General features: G+C 40.7%; 1 protein-coding gene and 1 long non-coding RNA gene across 2 annotated transcripts in view; one reads left to right on the plus strand and one right to left on the minus strand.

The window, feature by feature from the left end:
- LOC121814870 overlaps positions 1-8290 on the plus strand; it is a 14143-nt gene extending 5853 nt beyond the window's left edge. The window contains exons 2-3 of the long non-coding RNA XR_006054622.1: positions 3500-6560; positions 7048-8290. This is a non-coding gene — a long non-coding RNA (uncharacterized LOC121814870). The remainder of the gene's footprint in view (positions 1-3499; positions 6561-7047) is intronic.
- On the minus strand, positions 4211-12681 carry asb6 (ankyrin repeat and SOCS box containing 6). Its single transcript, XM_005926935.3, has 7 exons — positions 12532-12681; positions 12087-12226; positions 11790-11965; positions 8678-8784; positions 8459-8567; positions 8277-8363; positions 4211-5501 (listed from the first exon to the last, which is right to left on the minus strand). Exons 2-7 carry the CDS (start codon positions 12194-12196, stop codon positions 4780-4782), a joined length of 1311 nt encoding a protein of 436 aa, XP_005926997.1. The 5' UTR covers positions 12197-12226; positions 12532-12681; the 3' UTR covers positions 4211-4779.
- Between the last annotated feature and the right edge of the window lie 3342 nt (positions 12682-16023).

Here is a 16023-nt window from a genome sequence, read left to right on the forward strand (position 1 = left end):
CCCCCCCCCCCCATACTGCTGTTAGAAGGCACCCACAAAATCCACCCACTGGCTCCACCCTTCACAGATATATTGGCACACAATTTATTATTATTATTATTATTATTATTATTATTATTATTATTATTATTATTATTATTATTATTATTATTATTATTATTATATACGCCTTGTTTTGCTTTTATATTAAAGTAAAATCAAACTGGAACAGGAGCACAAACTGAGCAACTCCCATTTAGGAGAAGTGAGAGCTACAAACTCCATCTAGGAGATGACACAACCCAACTGATGGGTTGAATCATCCAACAGTGGAGAGAAAGAGAGAGAGAGACAACAGTGGCGAACGAGCTCGGTTACCATGACAACGCAGCCGGGAGAGCAAGAAACAGGAACATACATAATCTGTTTCTGCTGAGACTTGCACATGTGGCACAGAGCTGCCTTTCCTCTGAGAAGAAGTGAAGGGGAGGTGTGTGTGTGTGTGTGTGTGTGTGTGTGTGTGTGTGTGTGTGTGTGTGTGTGTGTGTGCCCTTATGAAACATGCATGCCTGCCTCTCTGCAACTAAACTCACTTTTCTGCCCTAGTCACAGAGTGAGTCACAAAATACAAGCCATTATGGCGAAACTGAAGCACACAACCCAGTGTTTAGTGGCAGGTTTTTCTTTTTTTATTTATTCCCATCTGCTGAACGGTGCGAGGAAAAAAGCTGCTAAGCAGTTAAGATACGATATAAAATATATACAGGCAAGTAAGGGCAACATTTTCCCCTCTATTTTCCCTTCCCTGTGCCTCTCCGCCGCTCCCCTTCTGCCTTTCTTTTCTCTTTCCCTCTTGCTCCCTCTTTCTACAGGCTCAGTCTAACCTCCCCCTCCCCTTTCCTCAAGGGAATAAAGGTCGTAACGCAAATGATTACTCAAACCCGAGTTGCCATAGAAACGCAGTCATGTGACTGGAGCAGGCATGCATAGACCACAACAAAGAGGTGGATCAGGAACCAAGCGCTGGAAAGAGCTGGAGCTCGCCTTACTGGTGCCTCAGTGCATTTCACTCAAATTCGAACCCCTTTAAAAATAATAATTACAATAAATAAATAAATAAAAATGGGAGAAAAACGGCACTGAAAAGAGCTAAAGGCTGCAGTGAATCTGGGCTGTAACACCGCAGTGTGCCATATATCGTACCATTCACTAGAATACCAAGGGTGTGTCCTATTCATCATGTCCTTCTTGGAGGCTGAGCTCAGGCGCCAGTAGTCTGGAATTTCTGTGAAATGGCGTCAGTTGTTGTAGAAATGCAGAGGGTGGTGGACTGGAGGGCTTCTAAAATAGGAGCTGGATTGTGAGGCTGAAAAGTTGTCCGCATTATACACTTTCAGTAACGGCTCTCCCTCAAAGAGGAAAACAAGTTTTGTGTCAGTGCTGCTCTGGTTACTTGTCTGAGTTACTCTGTTTCCAAAGTCGAGGCTTTAAAAACCCTACTGGTGCACAAACAGATTTTGGAACAGTATCTATGAAAAAAAAAAGGGCGGGGGGCGTCCATGGTAAAAGCTGAAAACAGATAAAATATTTGTTCATGATGGAAGGACTCAAGTCAGAGTGTGCCGCTCTAAAGCAGGAACCAGCACCTGGAGCACAATGAGGAAGGTGGCTTGCCCCAACAGGATTCAGCTGTCCTACATCCAATCAAGCCCCATTGAGATCAAGTCCCACCAGCTCGATATGAACCCCATGGCCTGCAACCATCTCTCTCTCTCTCGCTCTGACCAACCAGCAGTCCCCTCCCCTCCATAAGAGGATGTGCACAAACACACGCACACAATATCCCAGCACCGAGTCAAAGCTACACGTTCAAGAGTCTTGTGTGAAGGCAACAGATAAAGTATATACAGTCTGGAATGCAGCACGATTGTAAGAAATACGTTGGTATCCAAATTCATCTTGGTGTTAGCAGCCATTAATTTCGGTGCACTTCAGCAGAGCGAGAGGAAGGGGTACATGTTTGTCTGATGAAGTCACCACATCTGTGGGTATGAGCGCTGTGTGTTTTGATGTCTACGCTCTCTTTCCCTCTCCCACACTCTTCTTCTCACCAATCAAACACACACGATATAAAGATACCTGGGCAAAAAGATAAGTGAAGCCAAAACAAAACACACAAACACACAATCTAAAGGGGTGTGACTGCACGGTGTGGAACCCCCTCCAGCTCCCAACCCCTTCACTGACTGCTGGCCATTTCCCTCCAAAGTCCACCTCAACTCCCATGAGGCTTCAGGCAGCAGCTGAGTGTTCAGTGATGTCTGCAATTATCCCGCGTCTAGACATTGTCTAGTGGAAGACAAGGAGATCCTGCACAGGCTGCTCTCCACAGAGGAAAAGGCCCCGGCTAGACCGGAACGTCTCTCAGCTGGTGAAGTAGTGGTTAATGAAAAGGTTAAGGGCAAGCTGGGAACTCAGCCAGGGAGCACAGACATGAAGGGAAATATAAAGTCATATATGTAATTTTGATCACAGTACCTTTATGTGGTTCTTGCATGCAAAAAAGTATTTCTTTGGAAAATGTGGATTTATATCAATAAAATGAATTTCTTGAAGATTTCTGATATTTCCTTTCCTGGCATCAGATATTTCAGGTATTCCTGTATCCTTTAGTGTGTTCTGCTAAAGAGTTCAAAAGAAACTGATGGTGTCAGCGACTGTTTAAGGCTAAAAGAAATACAGAATTGCAAAAGCAATTAGCAAAAATAATTATCTTTGAATAAATATGTCAACATCCCAAGCATGAAATAAGAGATTTCATATTTTTCTTTATTTCAACATTCTATAAGTCACTTTTTTCATTTATAAAACATGCAGCTCTAATGGCACCTGCCCCTCATAAATCCATTCTGATATTGAACTCTGTAGAATTGTTTTGGAAGCTCTTGTCTCTCAGACAGAGTGGTCTGAAGTGAATAAAGGAACTACAAAACAAGCAAAAACACGCAGCAGTTCGCAGCAGAGGTTGAAGGATATAATGAGCCGTGGTGAAAGAAGGCTATGAGAGAATGAGCAGGTGCGGTGGGGAAAGACCCATGGGCTTCAGGGAGAGAATAGATCAATAACTAATTTCAGTACAGAGCTTCACTCGCACCGTTTTCCAATAAATGCTGGATGGAGAATGCTGCCTTAGACCTCTCCCTCCCCGCCCCCTACTATCTCTATTCTATCACCTTCTACAAGCAAAAGGATTGGACTTTATGGAAGAAGCCTGTTCCTTTTTTTTTTTTAAAACTCCCCCCACCACCACTGTTGTCATTTTTGGTCGGGCGGATTATGTTCCTGCTGCCAATGTATAGTATAAATTCAGCCCAATATTACCATTTCCATGTGTCCTCCATGACGACCGCTCTCACAACCATTCCACATATGGCGTCTCTGTATCTTTAATGTCTTTTTTTTTCCCCTCCACTGTTCTGCCTCCTGCATCTCCCTCCCACTCTTCCCCTCATTCGACCAGGGCCAGTGTTGAGGTTTTGTCAAGAGTGTGCAGGGAGATTCAGACAGACAGGAGAGTGAAGCGTGTGTCATGCAGGGCTGCTGCTGCTGCTGCGGCTCTTCTCCTCAGAGGCTGTGACCTAGATAACCAAGAGGAGCTGGAGCGCCTGCAAGCCTTGGAGCCACTCCAGCTTCAGCAATGTCAGGAAGGGGTTAGTTGTATAACACAATGTCCTATTTAGTTTGCTACTCACACACGCATGGATGCATACACATATGTAAGCAACGGTTCCCTGTACCATCATCGCTTGCTTCTTTACAGACTTGTTTGCCTGTTACCAAAGCCATGGGTGGAAAGAATGGGTTTAGCACAAGTGCGAGAGTGTAAAGGGGGGTATACTGGGCCCTCAATTCATCAGAATTTAACCATAAGCATTAAAAAAAAAAAAAAAAAAAAAGCCAGGTAAAACTTTCCACCTCAGCAGCCACCAAAGCTACATTATGTCACATACACATCTAGGGGCGCGCTCCTTCTGCTGTGCCTTATTTTAGCAACCACTCGAATCATGCTTGTGGTTTGAGCGCATCCATGAGGAAAACATGTACCACCAATTATCCTGTTATTTACCGGTACACTGTCACAGTCACATTCAGCACTGCACTGCCACTACCTGGGAAATTATAAGCACTAATGTGTAAACAAACGCAAAACAAAAACTGCTACACAAAGCAATGAGGTCACAGGTGGTGGAAGTTTTTATTAATTGTTATTATTGTTGTCATTACATCTTCATATTAAGCTTGAAGTTACACAAATTCTACAGTATATCACCGTCACGTTGAGGATCTAAAATATAGATGGACCCTACTGTGCTGGAACAACTTCAATAGGTTGCACTGTGAATAGTTAAGTCTTCCAAAGTCTGAGCTACCTTTGAAAATGCAGGAGCAACACTGCCATCTGGTGGCTTTCATATTGTGCTGCATTTTTTATTTTATTTTATTTTTTAAATAAACGTGTCTATATGTTTCACCTCTACAGCATTTCACTGTGGCAGTGACAACTCAAAGACTAATCTGTACTTACAATGTTGTATTTGTAAAGTAAACATATACACAATTTTGTCTGTAAATTTGGCACAGGCAACACAGATTTGGAAATTAAACAAAGGCCTCAATGATATGTTAGACTTCGCTTCACTTATCACATCCTCAAATATTTTACACAAATTATTACAGAGTTTGTTCAGTCTTTCACTTCAGATTTTAAGCAACACAAATAGTAGTAAGCAGTTTATACCGTCAGCGCTGGCTCTGCTGGGGCTTGAAGCAGTCCCAGCCAGACTTTGGAGTGTACGTGTGCTCGGGAAGAAGAAAGTATTTGAGTCTGTCTGGTAGTGGTAAGGCTTTGACTCTGTCTTCCAGTGGCCAGGGCTTCAGGCGGTTCCTTATAAACGCCCTACAGAGGCATCGCAGAGCAGGGGGGCTTGCTTCACGCTCTGCTACGTGCTTGTGCAGGTTTAGTAGAGCCTGAGCGTACGGGTGAGACTCCTGACCAGGCATGGGGAGCTGCAGCCCGCAAGAGAGATGCAGCCTGGGGCTGTGAACCTTTACCAGGTCAAGCAACATCTCTGCCTGCTCCAAGAGCTCGGCTGCGTGAGTTTGATCAGAGCACTGCTGCAGGGCTGTTTGGAGCCTCTGGAAGAGAAGGCTATAACCTGACCAACAGGAGTCACTGTGATTGGAGCAAACCAAAGACGCGCCGCTCTGAATTAAGAGCACAGCCAAGGGGAAGAGCAGGTCAAAGTACTCCAGGCTCGTCTGCGTCAGGGAAGGCTCGCCATCCTCATTCAGACAGCAGCTGGGGTCCACGCCGTGAGCCAGCAGTAGCTGTGTGGTTTTCAGGCAGAAGTTACCAATCTGAGCAGCATCCTCCACCGAAGCCCCCAGCGCCTCCTTCACCAGAAACACCAACGACGACTCGACTGTTTCACCGTCTACAGTCGCAGCATGAACGTCAGCACCTTTGGAAAAGGAAGCATCTCTCAGCACTTATCCAGATTACAACACAGGCTTAAATTTGTAACACTTTTGAAACTGAGACAACTCAGTATTTACTGGTTAATTTAGGGGTTATTTGAACAGTCTTAGTAGAGTACGTCCTGTTATATCTATTTGCGTGTTTAAAAAAACAAAACAACCTATTCTCATTTTTAGGCTTAGGCTCCAAAAACTAATCCCACATCTATTATCATGCAAATTGCTAGCATCAGATACAGGCCCTCCCTGGTGTTCAGAACGGTTTCAGATAACTTGAGAGTCAAACTAAAAACATGAGCTGGCCTCTTTTGCTGTGTGTATTTGCACAGTTTCTCTTGCTGTGCAAATACCGTTTGGCTTTTGATCTTTATCCCTCCATTATTTCCAAATACACTTTGCTCTTCCAGTGTTTAATAAGTGACAGCAGGGCTTATGTTAACCTTGTGCAGCCAAAAAACTGACATCCTAATTTAGATCTTTTTCATGTGACTCTTCCAAAGTAACGGTTGATCTTTTAAATTAGCAACATTTTTAATAAAGGCTGAATACATTCTTAATTCAACTACATGCAAATAAATAAATCTACTCAGCATGATTCTGATAATAACAATAATCTAATAATATATTATCATCATCATCATCATATTTTGATGTAAAATAAAAACCAATGCGTGTCGAGTTTCCTAGTAACATTTACTGTTTACACACATTTTGATATGAAGGTTGTTTTATGATGACCCAGAGCTATATAGGAGACTGTGGTTAGATAAAAGATGAACAATGACTGCAGGGCTGAACAGGCCAGGGTGGGATACTGAGATGTGGAGCAGCAGAGAATGGTAGCTGAGTGAACAGAGTCCAGAGTGTGGAGAACTAATCAAATAAAAAGTGAAATCTGGAGCAGAGCAGCTGAAACGTGTGGGTATCATGGCCTGGAGAGCAGAGCTGATGAGGTGAAAGGCTGCAGAGTTGAGACGGAGCAGTGTGGACGATGGATGAGAGAGAGACCGCAGGACGGATGCAAGAGGAGGCTGAGGTGGACGGTGTGATAAACTTTGTACTACTTTTACAATTATTAAAATAAAAATGACTCTTATTTTGTTCTGGACAACTGTATGGTTAATTTGAAAATGTAGGCAATCCATTTCACAGTGAGCGGTCTGTCTTTTATACCTTCTTTATTTTAAGCATATAATACCAATACAGCCCATATGGAAAAGATATATATAAATCCTATAAAGTTTGTATCTGTCTTGTGTGAAACTTGTATGAAAAGCATATAAGAGTGAAAACAGATACAAGATCCCTTGAAAAATTATATAAATGAAACTTGTATGTTTTGGATACTTACTAAAACTATATATGGAAGTGGCCACTTTCATGAGTAAATCATATAAGCCTTATATGATTCACTATATGAAGTAGGCCACATCTTATGCAAGTCTTTTATAAGTTTTTTCTATTTCTTTTCCATATGAGAGTATCTGAAATTAATTTTTAACTTTTCCATATCGTTTAACCCTGCGACAGACTGGAGTCCTGCCCACGGATCTGCCCCTTTCCCCTATGACAGCTGCGATTTAAACACACCGCAACTCTGAATTGGACAAGTGGAAGAAAACGGACGGATGCTTGGATAATGTTCTTCTTCTATAGTCAATTATTTAGATGTCAAAGGTATTGTCGTATTGTTGTATCATTTGTTTACTACATTATATGTATTTTATCCTTACAATCGTTTGAAGAGCTAATAAACGTAATCTTAAATAAATTTGTGAAATGTTATAATTAGAAAAATTAGATGGAAAATAACAATTTCAACTTTTCAAGAAATTACCGCTTTTCCAATACTGATATTATTGCATAACAAAGAGACATGAAAAGCACAGGCAGAGGCTTAACACTCTGTTTCACGTCAACACTTTGTATGTTAGAACTTCGCTCTTCTCTGCAGCTGACTGATGGACCAGTAACATCACCAGCAAGAGTGGCTCACTGCAGGCAGATGGACCGTGCCTGGACTGGAGCGGACAGACAATTAGCTACCCCTGCTGGACCATAAAAAAAATCTTTAGTGTTGATGTTGATGACTACGCATCCTGTAATGCTGGAAATCCCCATTTGTCTTTGAGAAGTAGAAAACTAAAATCCACTCTTGAATTACACTTAAAGGAAAAAAAAACAAAAAACGCTAAACCAGAATTGGCCACAGTGAAAATGTCAGTAATAGCTGGGGGCCACTTTTGAGCCCAAATAAAAAATACAAAACATTGTCATGCGCAGGGTTTTTTATGTAATGTAAAATTCATTGGTTTTCACAAAAATGTCCAAGCCTTGTTTGGCCTTTTGAAGGACAAACTTAAGTGTTTATTACACTTGTTTAACAAAAAACCTGAACCAGACGAGATCAAAAAAGAAAAAAGTCCCAACCCTATAGTCACTCTGCACATGAAAATACTTGTAAGTGTGAGAAGTTTAATGATAAATTTAAGCTTCTGCCTACAGAAGATGAAACCTTTTATGGTTAAAAAAAAAGTCACTAGTCAGTCGCTTCATGCTGGGATCTCAGCACTAGCTCTGCTCCACTTTCAATTTTCTGTTAAGAATCAGATCCATGGTTTATTCCAGGTTCAAAATGAGCGCAGGTGGCAAAAAGCCTGTGTGCAGCATTTTAGCTGTGATGCCGCTTGAGGAAGAATTTGAATGACCAAAAGCAGATGAGAAGGAAAAGTGCCTGGAGTGCGTTTTAGAGTCAGTACCTCTCTCAAGTAGCAGCTGGATGTTCTCCGTGTTGTGCACGGTGATTCCATCGCTGCTCGCCAAGGCATGGAGCAAAGGTGTTTTTCCTTTGAAGACAACATCAAAGCAATCGCCTTTCAGAATGACTGAATAAGGGTATGAATGGAAATTTTACAATTAAGCTTGGCCATCGTAAACTCACCGTGTTTATCCCTTGCATTCACATCAGCACCCAGGTCCAGCAAGGCGAGCAGGCAGGGCAGTCTCTCTGACTCCTCACTGGCAAGGTCCAAGGGACTGCTCTCATGAATCTACAGAAATAACAGAGTTTACGTAGAATTCCTCTACTGATAAAAAAAAAAAAAAAAAAAAGACAGACAGAATCAATCAAAAGAGAAGTCATGGATTCCTCTTTACTCACTCTGTCCCTCTTTTCAATGTCTGCTCCGTGCCCGGCCAGCAGCTTCACCATGTTTGGCCTGTTCCTCAAAACTGCTATGTGTAGTGGATTGTAGTATGAAACTGGGTCTTGAGAAATGAAAACAAATATTTTGTGTATAAAACAAAGTCTTCATTAAAGAGATGAAAAGCAACAGACAGGCGAGGATTTGACAATTTGACAAGCACTGTTCCTAAATGAGTGTGGGCAAAGCTATAAAAGTTACTGTACACTTACATGCAGAGTATAAAACCAAACAGAGAACATGAGCAATAAAAGAAAAACTGTAAAAGACAAGCAAAAGGAGAGATCATGAAAAGACATGAAGAGACAGGAAGTAAACACTTGAAAAACAGCTAAATGTGAGGTGTACTGCATGGTATGTGGGAGCATTTGTTTCTCGCCAGAGGACTTTATGAAATGTGAGAGGTGAATGAAGCAGCCTCTGCAAGAAATCCCTAATCATACCCTTGGGAAAAACACATGCCTGAAACCAGCAGAGGTCACCACAGCATAGTTAGGCTTAGTCTGGAAGGTTTAATCACAGTAGAAAAACATGCTGCACTTCCCACTAGTATATACAGACGATAACTGGCTCGTTATGCATGTGCAACTATTTGTTACATGTAGAAAAATGGCAGTGGTCTCCTGTTTGTATCAGTCATTAAACACAATCTGTGTATTAAGAGAAAATGGACTATTGCAGGAGGGAATGAGATGAATGCTAGAAAGCCAAAAACACTCTTCAGCACTTTGAAGATCATTTGCAACAGCTTGCAAAATTTCAGTTACAAGAAACAAATGTGCTATTCAGCCAGGGGGGGGGCACTGGCCACCCCCCAAAATTTGCTTATTTGGTTTTCACATGCACCCATTTTCAGTGATATAAACTTTAATAGCATGAAATTAACTAGGCATATAATTCTTTTCTTTATCTATTTTTTGCCATATTTTTCAAGTATCCAATATTTAACAACAGCATAATAAAAACTAGAAATTCTGTGTTTAGTGTGCCACCCATATGGCCACTCCTGTGAAAGAATTCTTAAAGCAGCCCTGTCATTAATAACGTGATGCAAATATGTTTGAAGGCAAATAACTGGCTATAGTTCATTACCTAACCAACATTTCTGTTGCTTACCGGCATACTGGGAGTGTTGGATTTGGTTTTGTGTCAGCAACCAAATCAGTAGCACAGAAATGACACACACATTGTTTTTTCAGCTTTTGAAAACAGAAGGTAAACTATCCAGAGCAGTGGAGACTCCTGTAAAAATGTGGTGCTGCCAGCATCGTGACCTGGAGCTTGAACCACAGAAGCTGCTGCTAATGACATCTGCCATCTCCTAGTGATGTCCCTTCCTGCAGTCTGGGCCTACATCAGTTCACTTATGATGCTTGAACACACATTTTAGGCTACGTTCACACTGCAGGTCTTAATGCTCAATTAAGATTTTTTGATCAAATCCGATTTTTTTTTTGTCTGCTTGTTCACACTACAAATAAAACGTGACAGCAAACGTGCTCTAGTGTGAACCCTCAAAGCGGCCCGCATGCGCAAAAGAAGACGTCACACACAACGCGCTCTGTTTAGATCCAGACCAAACAGTATTGTTTGACTGATGGCCCTTAATATAAAGACTTGTTTTGGACTTTACGTTTCCCAATTTTGCTTTAAGTTATAAAATTATTTTGTTATTTACATATGGCCTAATAAATATCCTTATTGCTGTTTTAGAGAGGAGCGGTGCTTCAAAGGATAGTTGGAAATGTCTGTCAGAATCTGCAGATTATACAGTACAAAGAAAATGTTCATGTTTCTCCAACACTGTCTTCCCAACAGTTTCACTAACATCTACATGGGATGGCCAGGAAGCGTTCATGATGTCTTATCGGGCGCTTCTCCGGCACGGATAATTGGCGTCTGTCTTGTGTCAGTTACGTAAAAGATGGATTTAATGCGACATGACCGTTCAAACAGCAGTTGCTTTCTAAAACATCAGATATGTATCGGATTCAGTACCACTTACGAAAGTGACCCAGATCGGATTGGAAAATATCGGATTTGTGCCGTTCACACTGTCATACCATGATCGGATATGGGTCGCATAGGGTCAAAAAAGTCGGATTTGATACGCTTTCGCCTGCAATGTGAACGTAGCCTAAGTAATACGCTCACTGACAAAAGACTGAGTGGACCTGAATCTGATGTTCTGAAGTACACGTATCATGATATGACATATCGTGATCACTGAATGACACAGGAAATCAATCCTGCCCTCGGCCATCTCCCTGTACAACTCTTCCATCTAATACACTGTAAACACTGCAATAGTTGCATCCTTTTTGCACACGCTCTTTCTACTCTGTAACATTCCTGTCAGCACTGGTGATATTTATTTATAATCACCTCTGTCAATCCTTGATTTGTATTATTTAGTGATTTGTATATATTGTGCTATTTCTTAAATCTGTAACATAATGTATTGTTAAATAGTCTAGTCCGTTTCTGTTATTTATACTAGAGCAACTGTAACCCACATAATTTCCTTAGGGATTAATAAAGTATGCTGATTGTGATTCTGATATTGGAACTGCTGCTGAAAATTGTGCTAGTATGGCAAGACACTGAATGAACTCCAAACTGCCAGGAAAACTATTCTAATTTGTTTTCTCATCCTACAGATTTTGTATTGTAGCAGCTTGCTTGCGCTTGTTGGTACATACGCTTGATTTGAATCGGACCAACATAGGATTTTTAAGACCGATATTGATATATGATGATTTAAAAATCAGATATACCTTCTACGTCCTTTTTAAGATAAGACAATGCACTCATTGTTGTGTCTGTAGTGCTCTAAACATGAAGTTGCAGAGTGCCCCCTGGTGGACAAATGATTCAAAATCAACAATCACACCTTAGCTGAAGAGTGTTTCTTTCGTCTCTGCTTTTTTAAATTTCAAAAATGACATTAAGCACAGTCACAAAATGATCTCTCTCTCTCTTTAGCAAGGTTTCATAAACAAATGTGTATACAGTGTCAAGTTAAAAAACATTCACATCATCTAAAACACACTCCAAACTGTTACTAACCTTCAAAGTTGAGATCAGCTCCGTAGCGTAGGAGGATTTTTGCTGGCTGCACCAGACCTCGCTCTGCCATTTTGAACAGGGCATAGCTGATCCCCTCCACAAACACCTCTGACTGGGATTCTTGCTCCAGGAGCTCCACCAGAGACCTAGAAATTGCGGATTCTTCCTCAGAACTCCTGACAGGAGAAGAAAGAAGCACCTTGTATGTAATGTTTGTCTGTTATCTGATACATGTTCAATTAATTACGGCAGTGTAGCACTGCCAAGAGAGGACTGTAACTGAATAGCCAGCTTTACCTTTCCTCGCCAATGTCATGTCGTTCTTCCAGTCCAATAACACACATGACAGCATCTACCAGCGGCTGATACTCATAAATTATCCTGCGAAATCCATGGAGGAAAGGCATGGCTCTGCCTCGGCGATCCTAGGTTAGCTCCTAAAAAGCATAAAAGAAATGCTGTGTGCTGAGGGTGTGTCAGTCTAACAGAGAACGCAAGGCAGACATCAAAGCTTATCTCTTGAGTACAGCTGACAAAAGTATTCATATCGTAGGTGACACGTCACAGTAACAGGCTAACGCAGTGGTTTTAAAATCCTTCATATAAAATAATATGTACTCCTAATACTGATTAGTTAGCTGGACCCATTCAGCTGACCGTTTGTCTAACTTACGCTAACCGCAACGATATTTATGTTATAAAAATGGCGACAAGTGTCGCAATCAATGGCAGCATGACTTACCAAATGTATCACTTCTTGACCTGCTAAATTATAAATAAATGTCTTAGCGAAATTACTTTTAAAAGAGAGGAAAGTCACTCAGAGCAGACTCCCTTTAAAACAGGAAGCTTTCCTCACGCCAGCATCGGTCCGACGCTGTTTTCATTCCCATTTAAAATACAAGCCTAAACAAGGTTCCTCTTTCGAGTCCGTGTCCTTCAATCAAAAATGAGTAAGTAAGCAAACACACTGCACCACTTCAGTTGTTGAAACATAGACATTTACTGAAAATTTAAATGCCAAATAGTGATTTCGGGTATTTAAAGGATATAAATTAAAGGATAATAGAATAAATATAAATACTGCATTAATTAGCGTATAATCAGGCCTTCCAGCAATCTGAGGCGTTTTCATTATAGTCCATTATAACTACATAGGAGCAGGCGCTGGTTTCTGGAAACCATCCATCTTTAATACAGCTGCAGAGACGGACATGGCTTTTTCACCTAATAGCTTTTTATGTAAGTGGATAAAGATCAACCACATACATAGTACGTCTTATAAGTCAGCTCTTTCCAACTGTGTATGATCATTCAACATTTGTGCATATTTTCCTCACCTCCTTGTTATTGTCATTGTTTCTTCGACCATGCACCCTAATTTTTAATTCATACTTTTCCTCCTCACCTCAAGCCTCATCTCCTGATATGGTTGCAATTATGTCAGCAGACAATACATAATTGTATGCCCTGTCTCAGGACAAGCTGACTAAACAGTAAGAACAGCTGGTTAGCATTGTTCGAGCTATGGTTAGGCTTGAGTGTACTAAAAATCACAACTTTCCTTCTGATTAACAGCTTGATTAAATACTGACAGTATATACTCACTATAGATGTAACTGTAGCAAGTATTAAGCACTTGAACTTTGAGGGGTAAGAAAACATAATTCAGTTGACTGCAGTCTCCAACATACTGACATCTATTGGGGATAATTTACACACTGTAGCTTTAACTAAAATGCTTTTGTAGTTGACTTATGATCTGTCAAATATATTTTTCAAGAATGATATTTAGTTATTTTGTGGTAGAAATTACATTCCTGTCACAAGGTAGAAACTGTAGACTTTTTTAATGCTAATTTATCTGTTGATATTAAAAATATCCTTTTTAAAAGATATCTCATAAAGAGGGTAACAAAATTGCAACAAATACAACCAGTTACCACCAGTGGTATAAAACAATCAGCAAGTGCTGGCTTGTTTAGTGCAAAAAATAAAAACATACAAGTATGACTGTAAGGAAGTCTGCTGGAAAACTAACAGAGATATTGGAAGGGAAAGATATGCCGCTCAGTCCTAAAGAGAAAACTCTTGCAACAGCAGCCATTGTGACTGAAGCAGAACTTCCAAGGGGGACCTTCTTACTCTGGGTCAATATTAGCAACATTTTTTAATTAACTGTAACGGATCCAAAAATGTTTTTGTATCCCAGTGACTATTGTAATTATTTTGAATAAGTCTTCAAAGCTTTAGGGTCACTGCCAAGTAATGAGACTTTAAAACTACCTCGTCTATGAGCTCTGATAAGCCACAGGCTCAGTTTCTGATTGTAGATTTAATTGATTGCAGCATGATGTTGATTTCTATTGTCATTATTATTACTGTTATTTTCAATTATGGCTCCAAGTAGAATCAAAATGAGGATAAAGCATGCTGTGTTTTGGTGCAGACCTACCTTGTGATTGACAAGCCTGTATCATACGGACATGCACTTTTCCTGCAATTTCTCAGTCAGTTAAAACCCTGCTTTTTAAAACACAACACTGGCAGTGCCCAAAATGCTCAGTTCATTAATTAATGAGTGATGGTGCATGGTGACTGTGTACATTTTTTTTTACCGTATACACACCCTTAAGAGTCTGATAATAAACTTTAACTTTAACAAAGGTTTACTTAGAAAGCTGCACAATTTCCTTTTTTAAACTCCTTTCCAAACAGACAATACTATCAGGAAAGATTCCAGGATTTTCCTCAAACATGTGTGTCCAGTTCAGTCTATTTGTTTATTATTTTATGTCACAAATCAATCTTTGTTTCTGATGGTAACTGCCATGTATTTATCAAACCATGCCAACTTCCATCCAACGATCAAGTGCCTGATTAGCATTTGGCATGTTTCCTTTGATATTCTTACTGACCAACAAAATATTTCTCCCACCAACACGAGCAGTTCTAAAACACTTTCTTTTGTCCATATGGCACATTATTCTGGGACGGCAGCTTTCGCATTTGTGACAATTTCTCCATTATGCCGACAGCATCTGGTTGTTAACAGTTGCTTTTGTCCTGTTTAGCAAACAACCCCCTGCTGAGTCGGAGTTTGTTGACAGATGGCTCACTTTGAGAACCACAGAGGAAGGCCTTCTCTCTCACAGGATGTCATCTTTAGCACATGTGTTTGTGTGACTGACTTTAAACATCACCCGTCCCAACGACTGCACGCATGTTAATCCAGTTTTTGTTGCTGACACACTGTCTCAAATTAAAAAATGAGCGAAATCATCAGAGGAAGACAAATTAGCTAGACAAGCATATTCTTTTTTTAGTTTTAAATTAAAAAAAAAGCAAACAAAAAAAAACGGAGTAAAATTTTTTTTTATTAATATGTTAAAATTAGTGAACAATACACAGCTAAAAGAAATTAAATGACCAGTTTGAAATCACATTAGATCTCAGTGGGAAACAAATCATGCTGGATAGCTATACTGACATTGACTGGGTAATCTGTTAGGAACGAAAGGGTGCTGCATCGTTTGATGGAAATGAAAATGTTCAACTTACAGAGGGCTGAACTCAAACACAACCCAAAAGCCCAAGTAAAAATTTTAATTTTACTGAATTTCATTGCAGCAACTCAAAATGGTACTAAGTAGTTTTTATGGCCCTCACATGCTTGCATGCTTGGCAACATCTGAGCATGCTCCTAATGAGATGGTTAATTGTGTCCTGGGGGATCTCCTCCCAGATCTGAACCAGATCATCACTGAGCTCCTGAACAGTCTGAGGTTCAACCTGGCAGTGTCAGATGGATGAGAGTACGAGAAGTGTTGTATGAGAGATGTTAGGGCCAGTCAGTGGTATCAGTTCCTTCATCCTCCAGAAAATACTCTTGTCACATGAGTCTGGGCATTGTCATGCACCAGGAGGAACCCAAGGCGCACTGCACCAATGCAGGGTCTGACAATGAGCCCAGTCATGCTGAACAATGTCACAGGCAGCATAATGTTTTCCACAGCTTTTCCAGACCCTTACACATCTGTCACATGTGCTTAGGATGACACCGGTGGACCTGCCAGTTGGGCTCCAGAGTTCCAGAAAGTGAGCACAGGGCCCACCAGAGGATGTCGAGATCTCAGGCCAACCTACATAAAATCTGTTTTTGATTGTCTGGTAAGAGACATTCATAACACTGGACTTTTGAAGGTCATTTTGTAGCTCTGGCAGTGCTCTTCCT

The sequence above is a fragment of the Haplochromis burtoni genome, unplaced genomic scaffold (genome assembly GCF_018398535.1).
Source record: "Haplochromis burtoni strain Fernald_Lab_line unplaced genomic scaffold, NCSU_Asbu1 Contig_95, whole genome shotgun sequence".
In the NCBI taxonomy this organism is placed as follows: domain Eukaryota; kingdom Metazoa; phylum Chordata; class Actinopteri; order Cichliformes; family Cichlidae; genus Haplochromis; species Haplochromis burtoni.

What these genes read in the sequence shown, in the direction of transcription:
- asb6 (XM_005926935.3), bottom strand. Translation starts at nt 12,196, where the DNA reads ATGCCTTTCCTCCATGGATTTCGCAGGATAATTTATGAGTATCAGCCG. An exon ending in CATGACATTGGCGAGGAAAG is followed by an intron (nt 11,966 to 12,086) that starts GTAAAGCTGGCT and finishes TTCTCCTGTCAG; the next exon opens with GAGTTCTGAGGAAGAATCCG. An exon ending in AGCTGATCTCAACTTTGAAG is followed by an intron (nt 8,785 to 11,789) that starts GTTAGTAACAGT and finishes TCATTTCTCAAG; the next exon opens with ACCCAGTTTCATACTACAAT.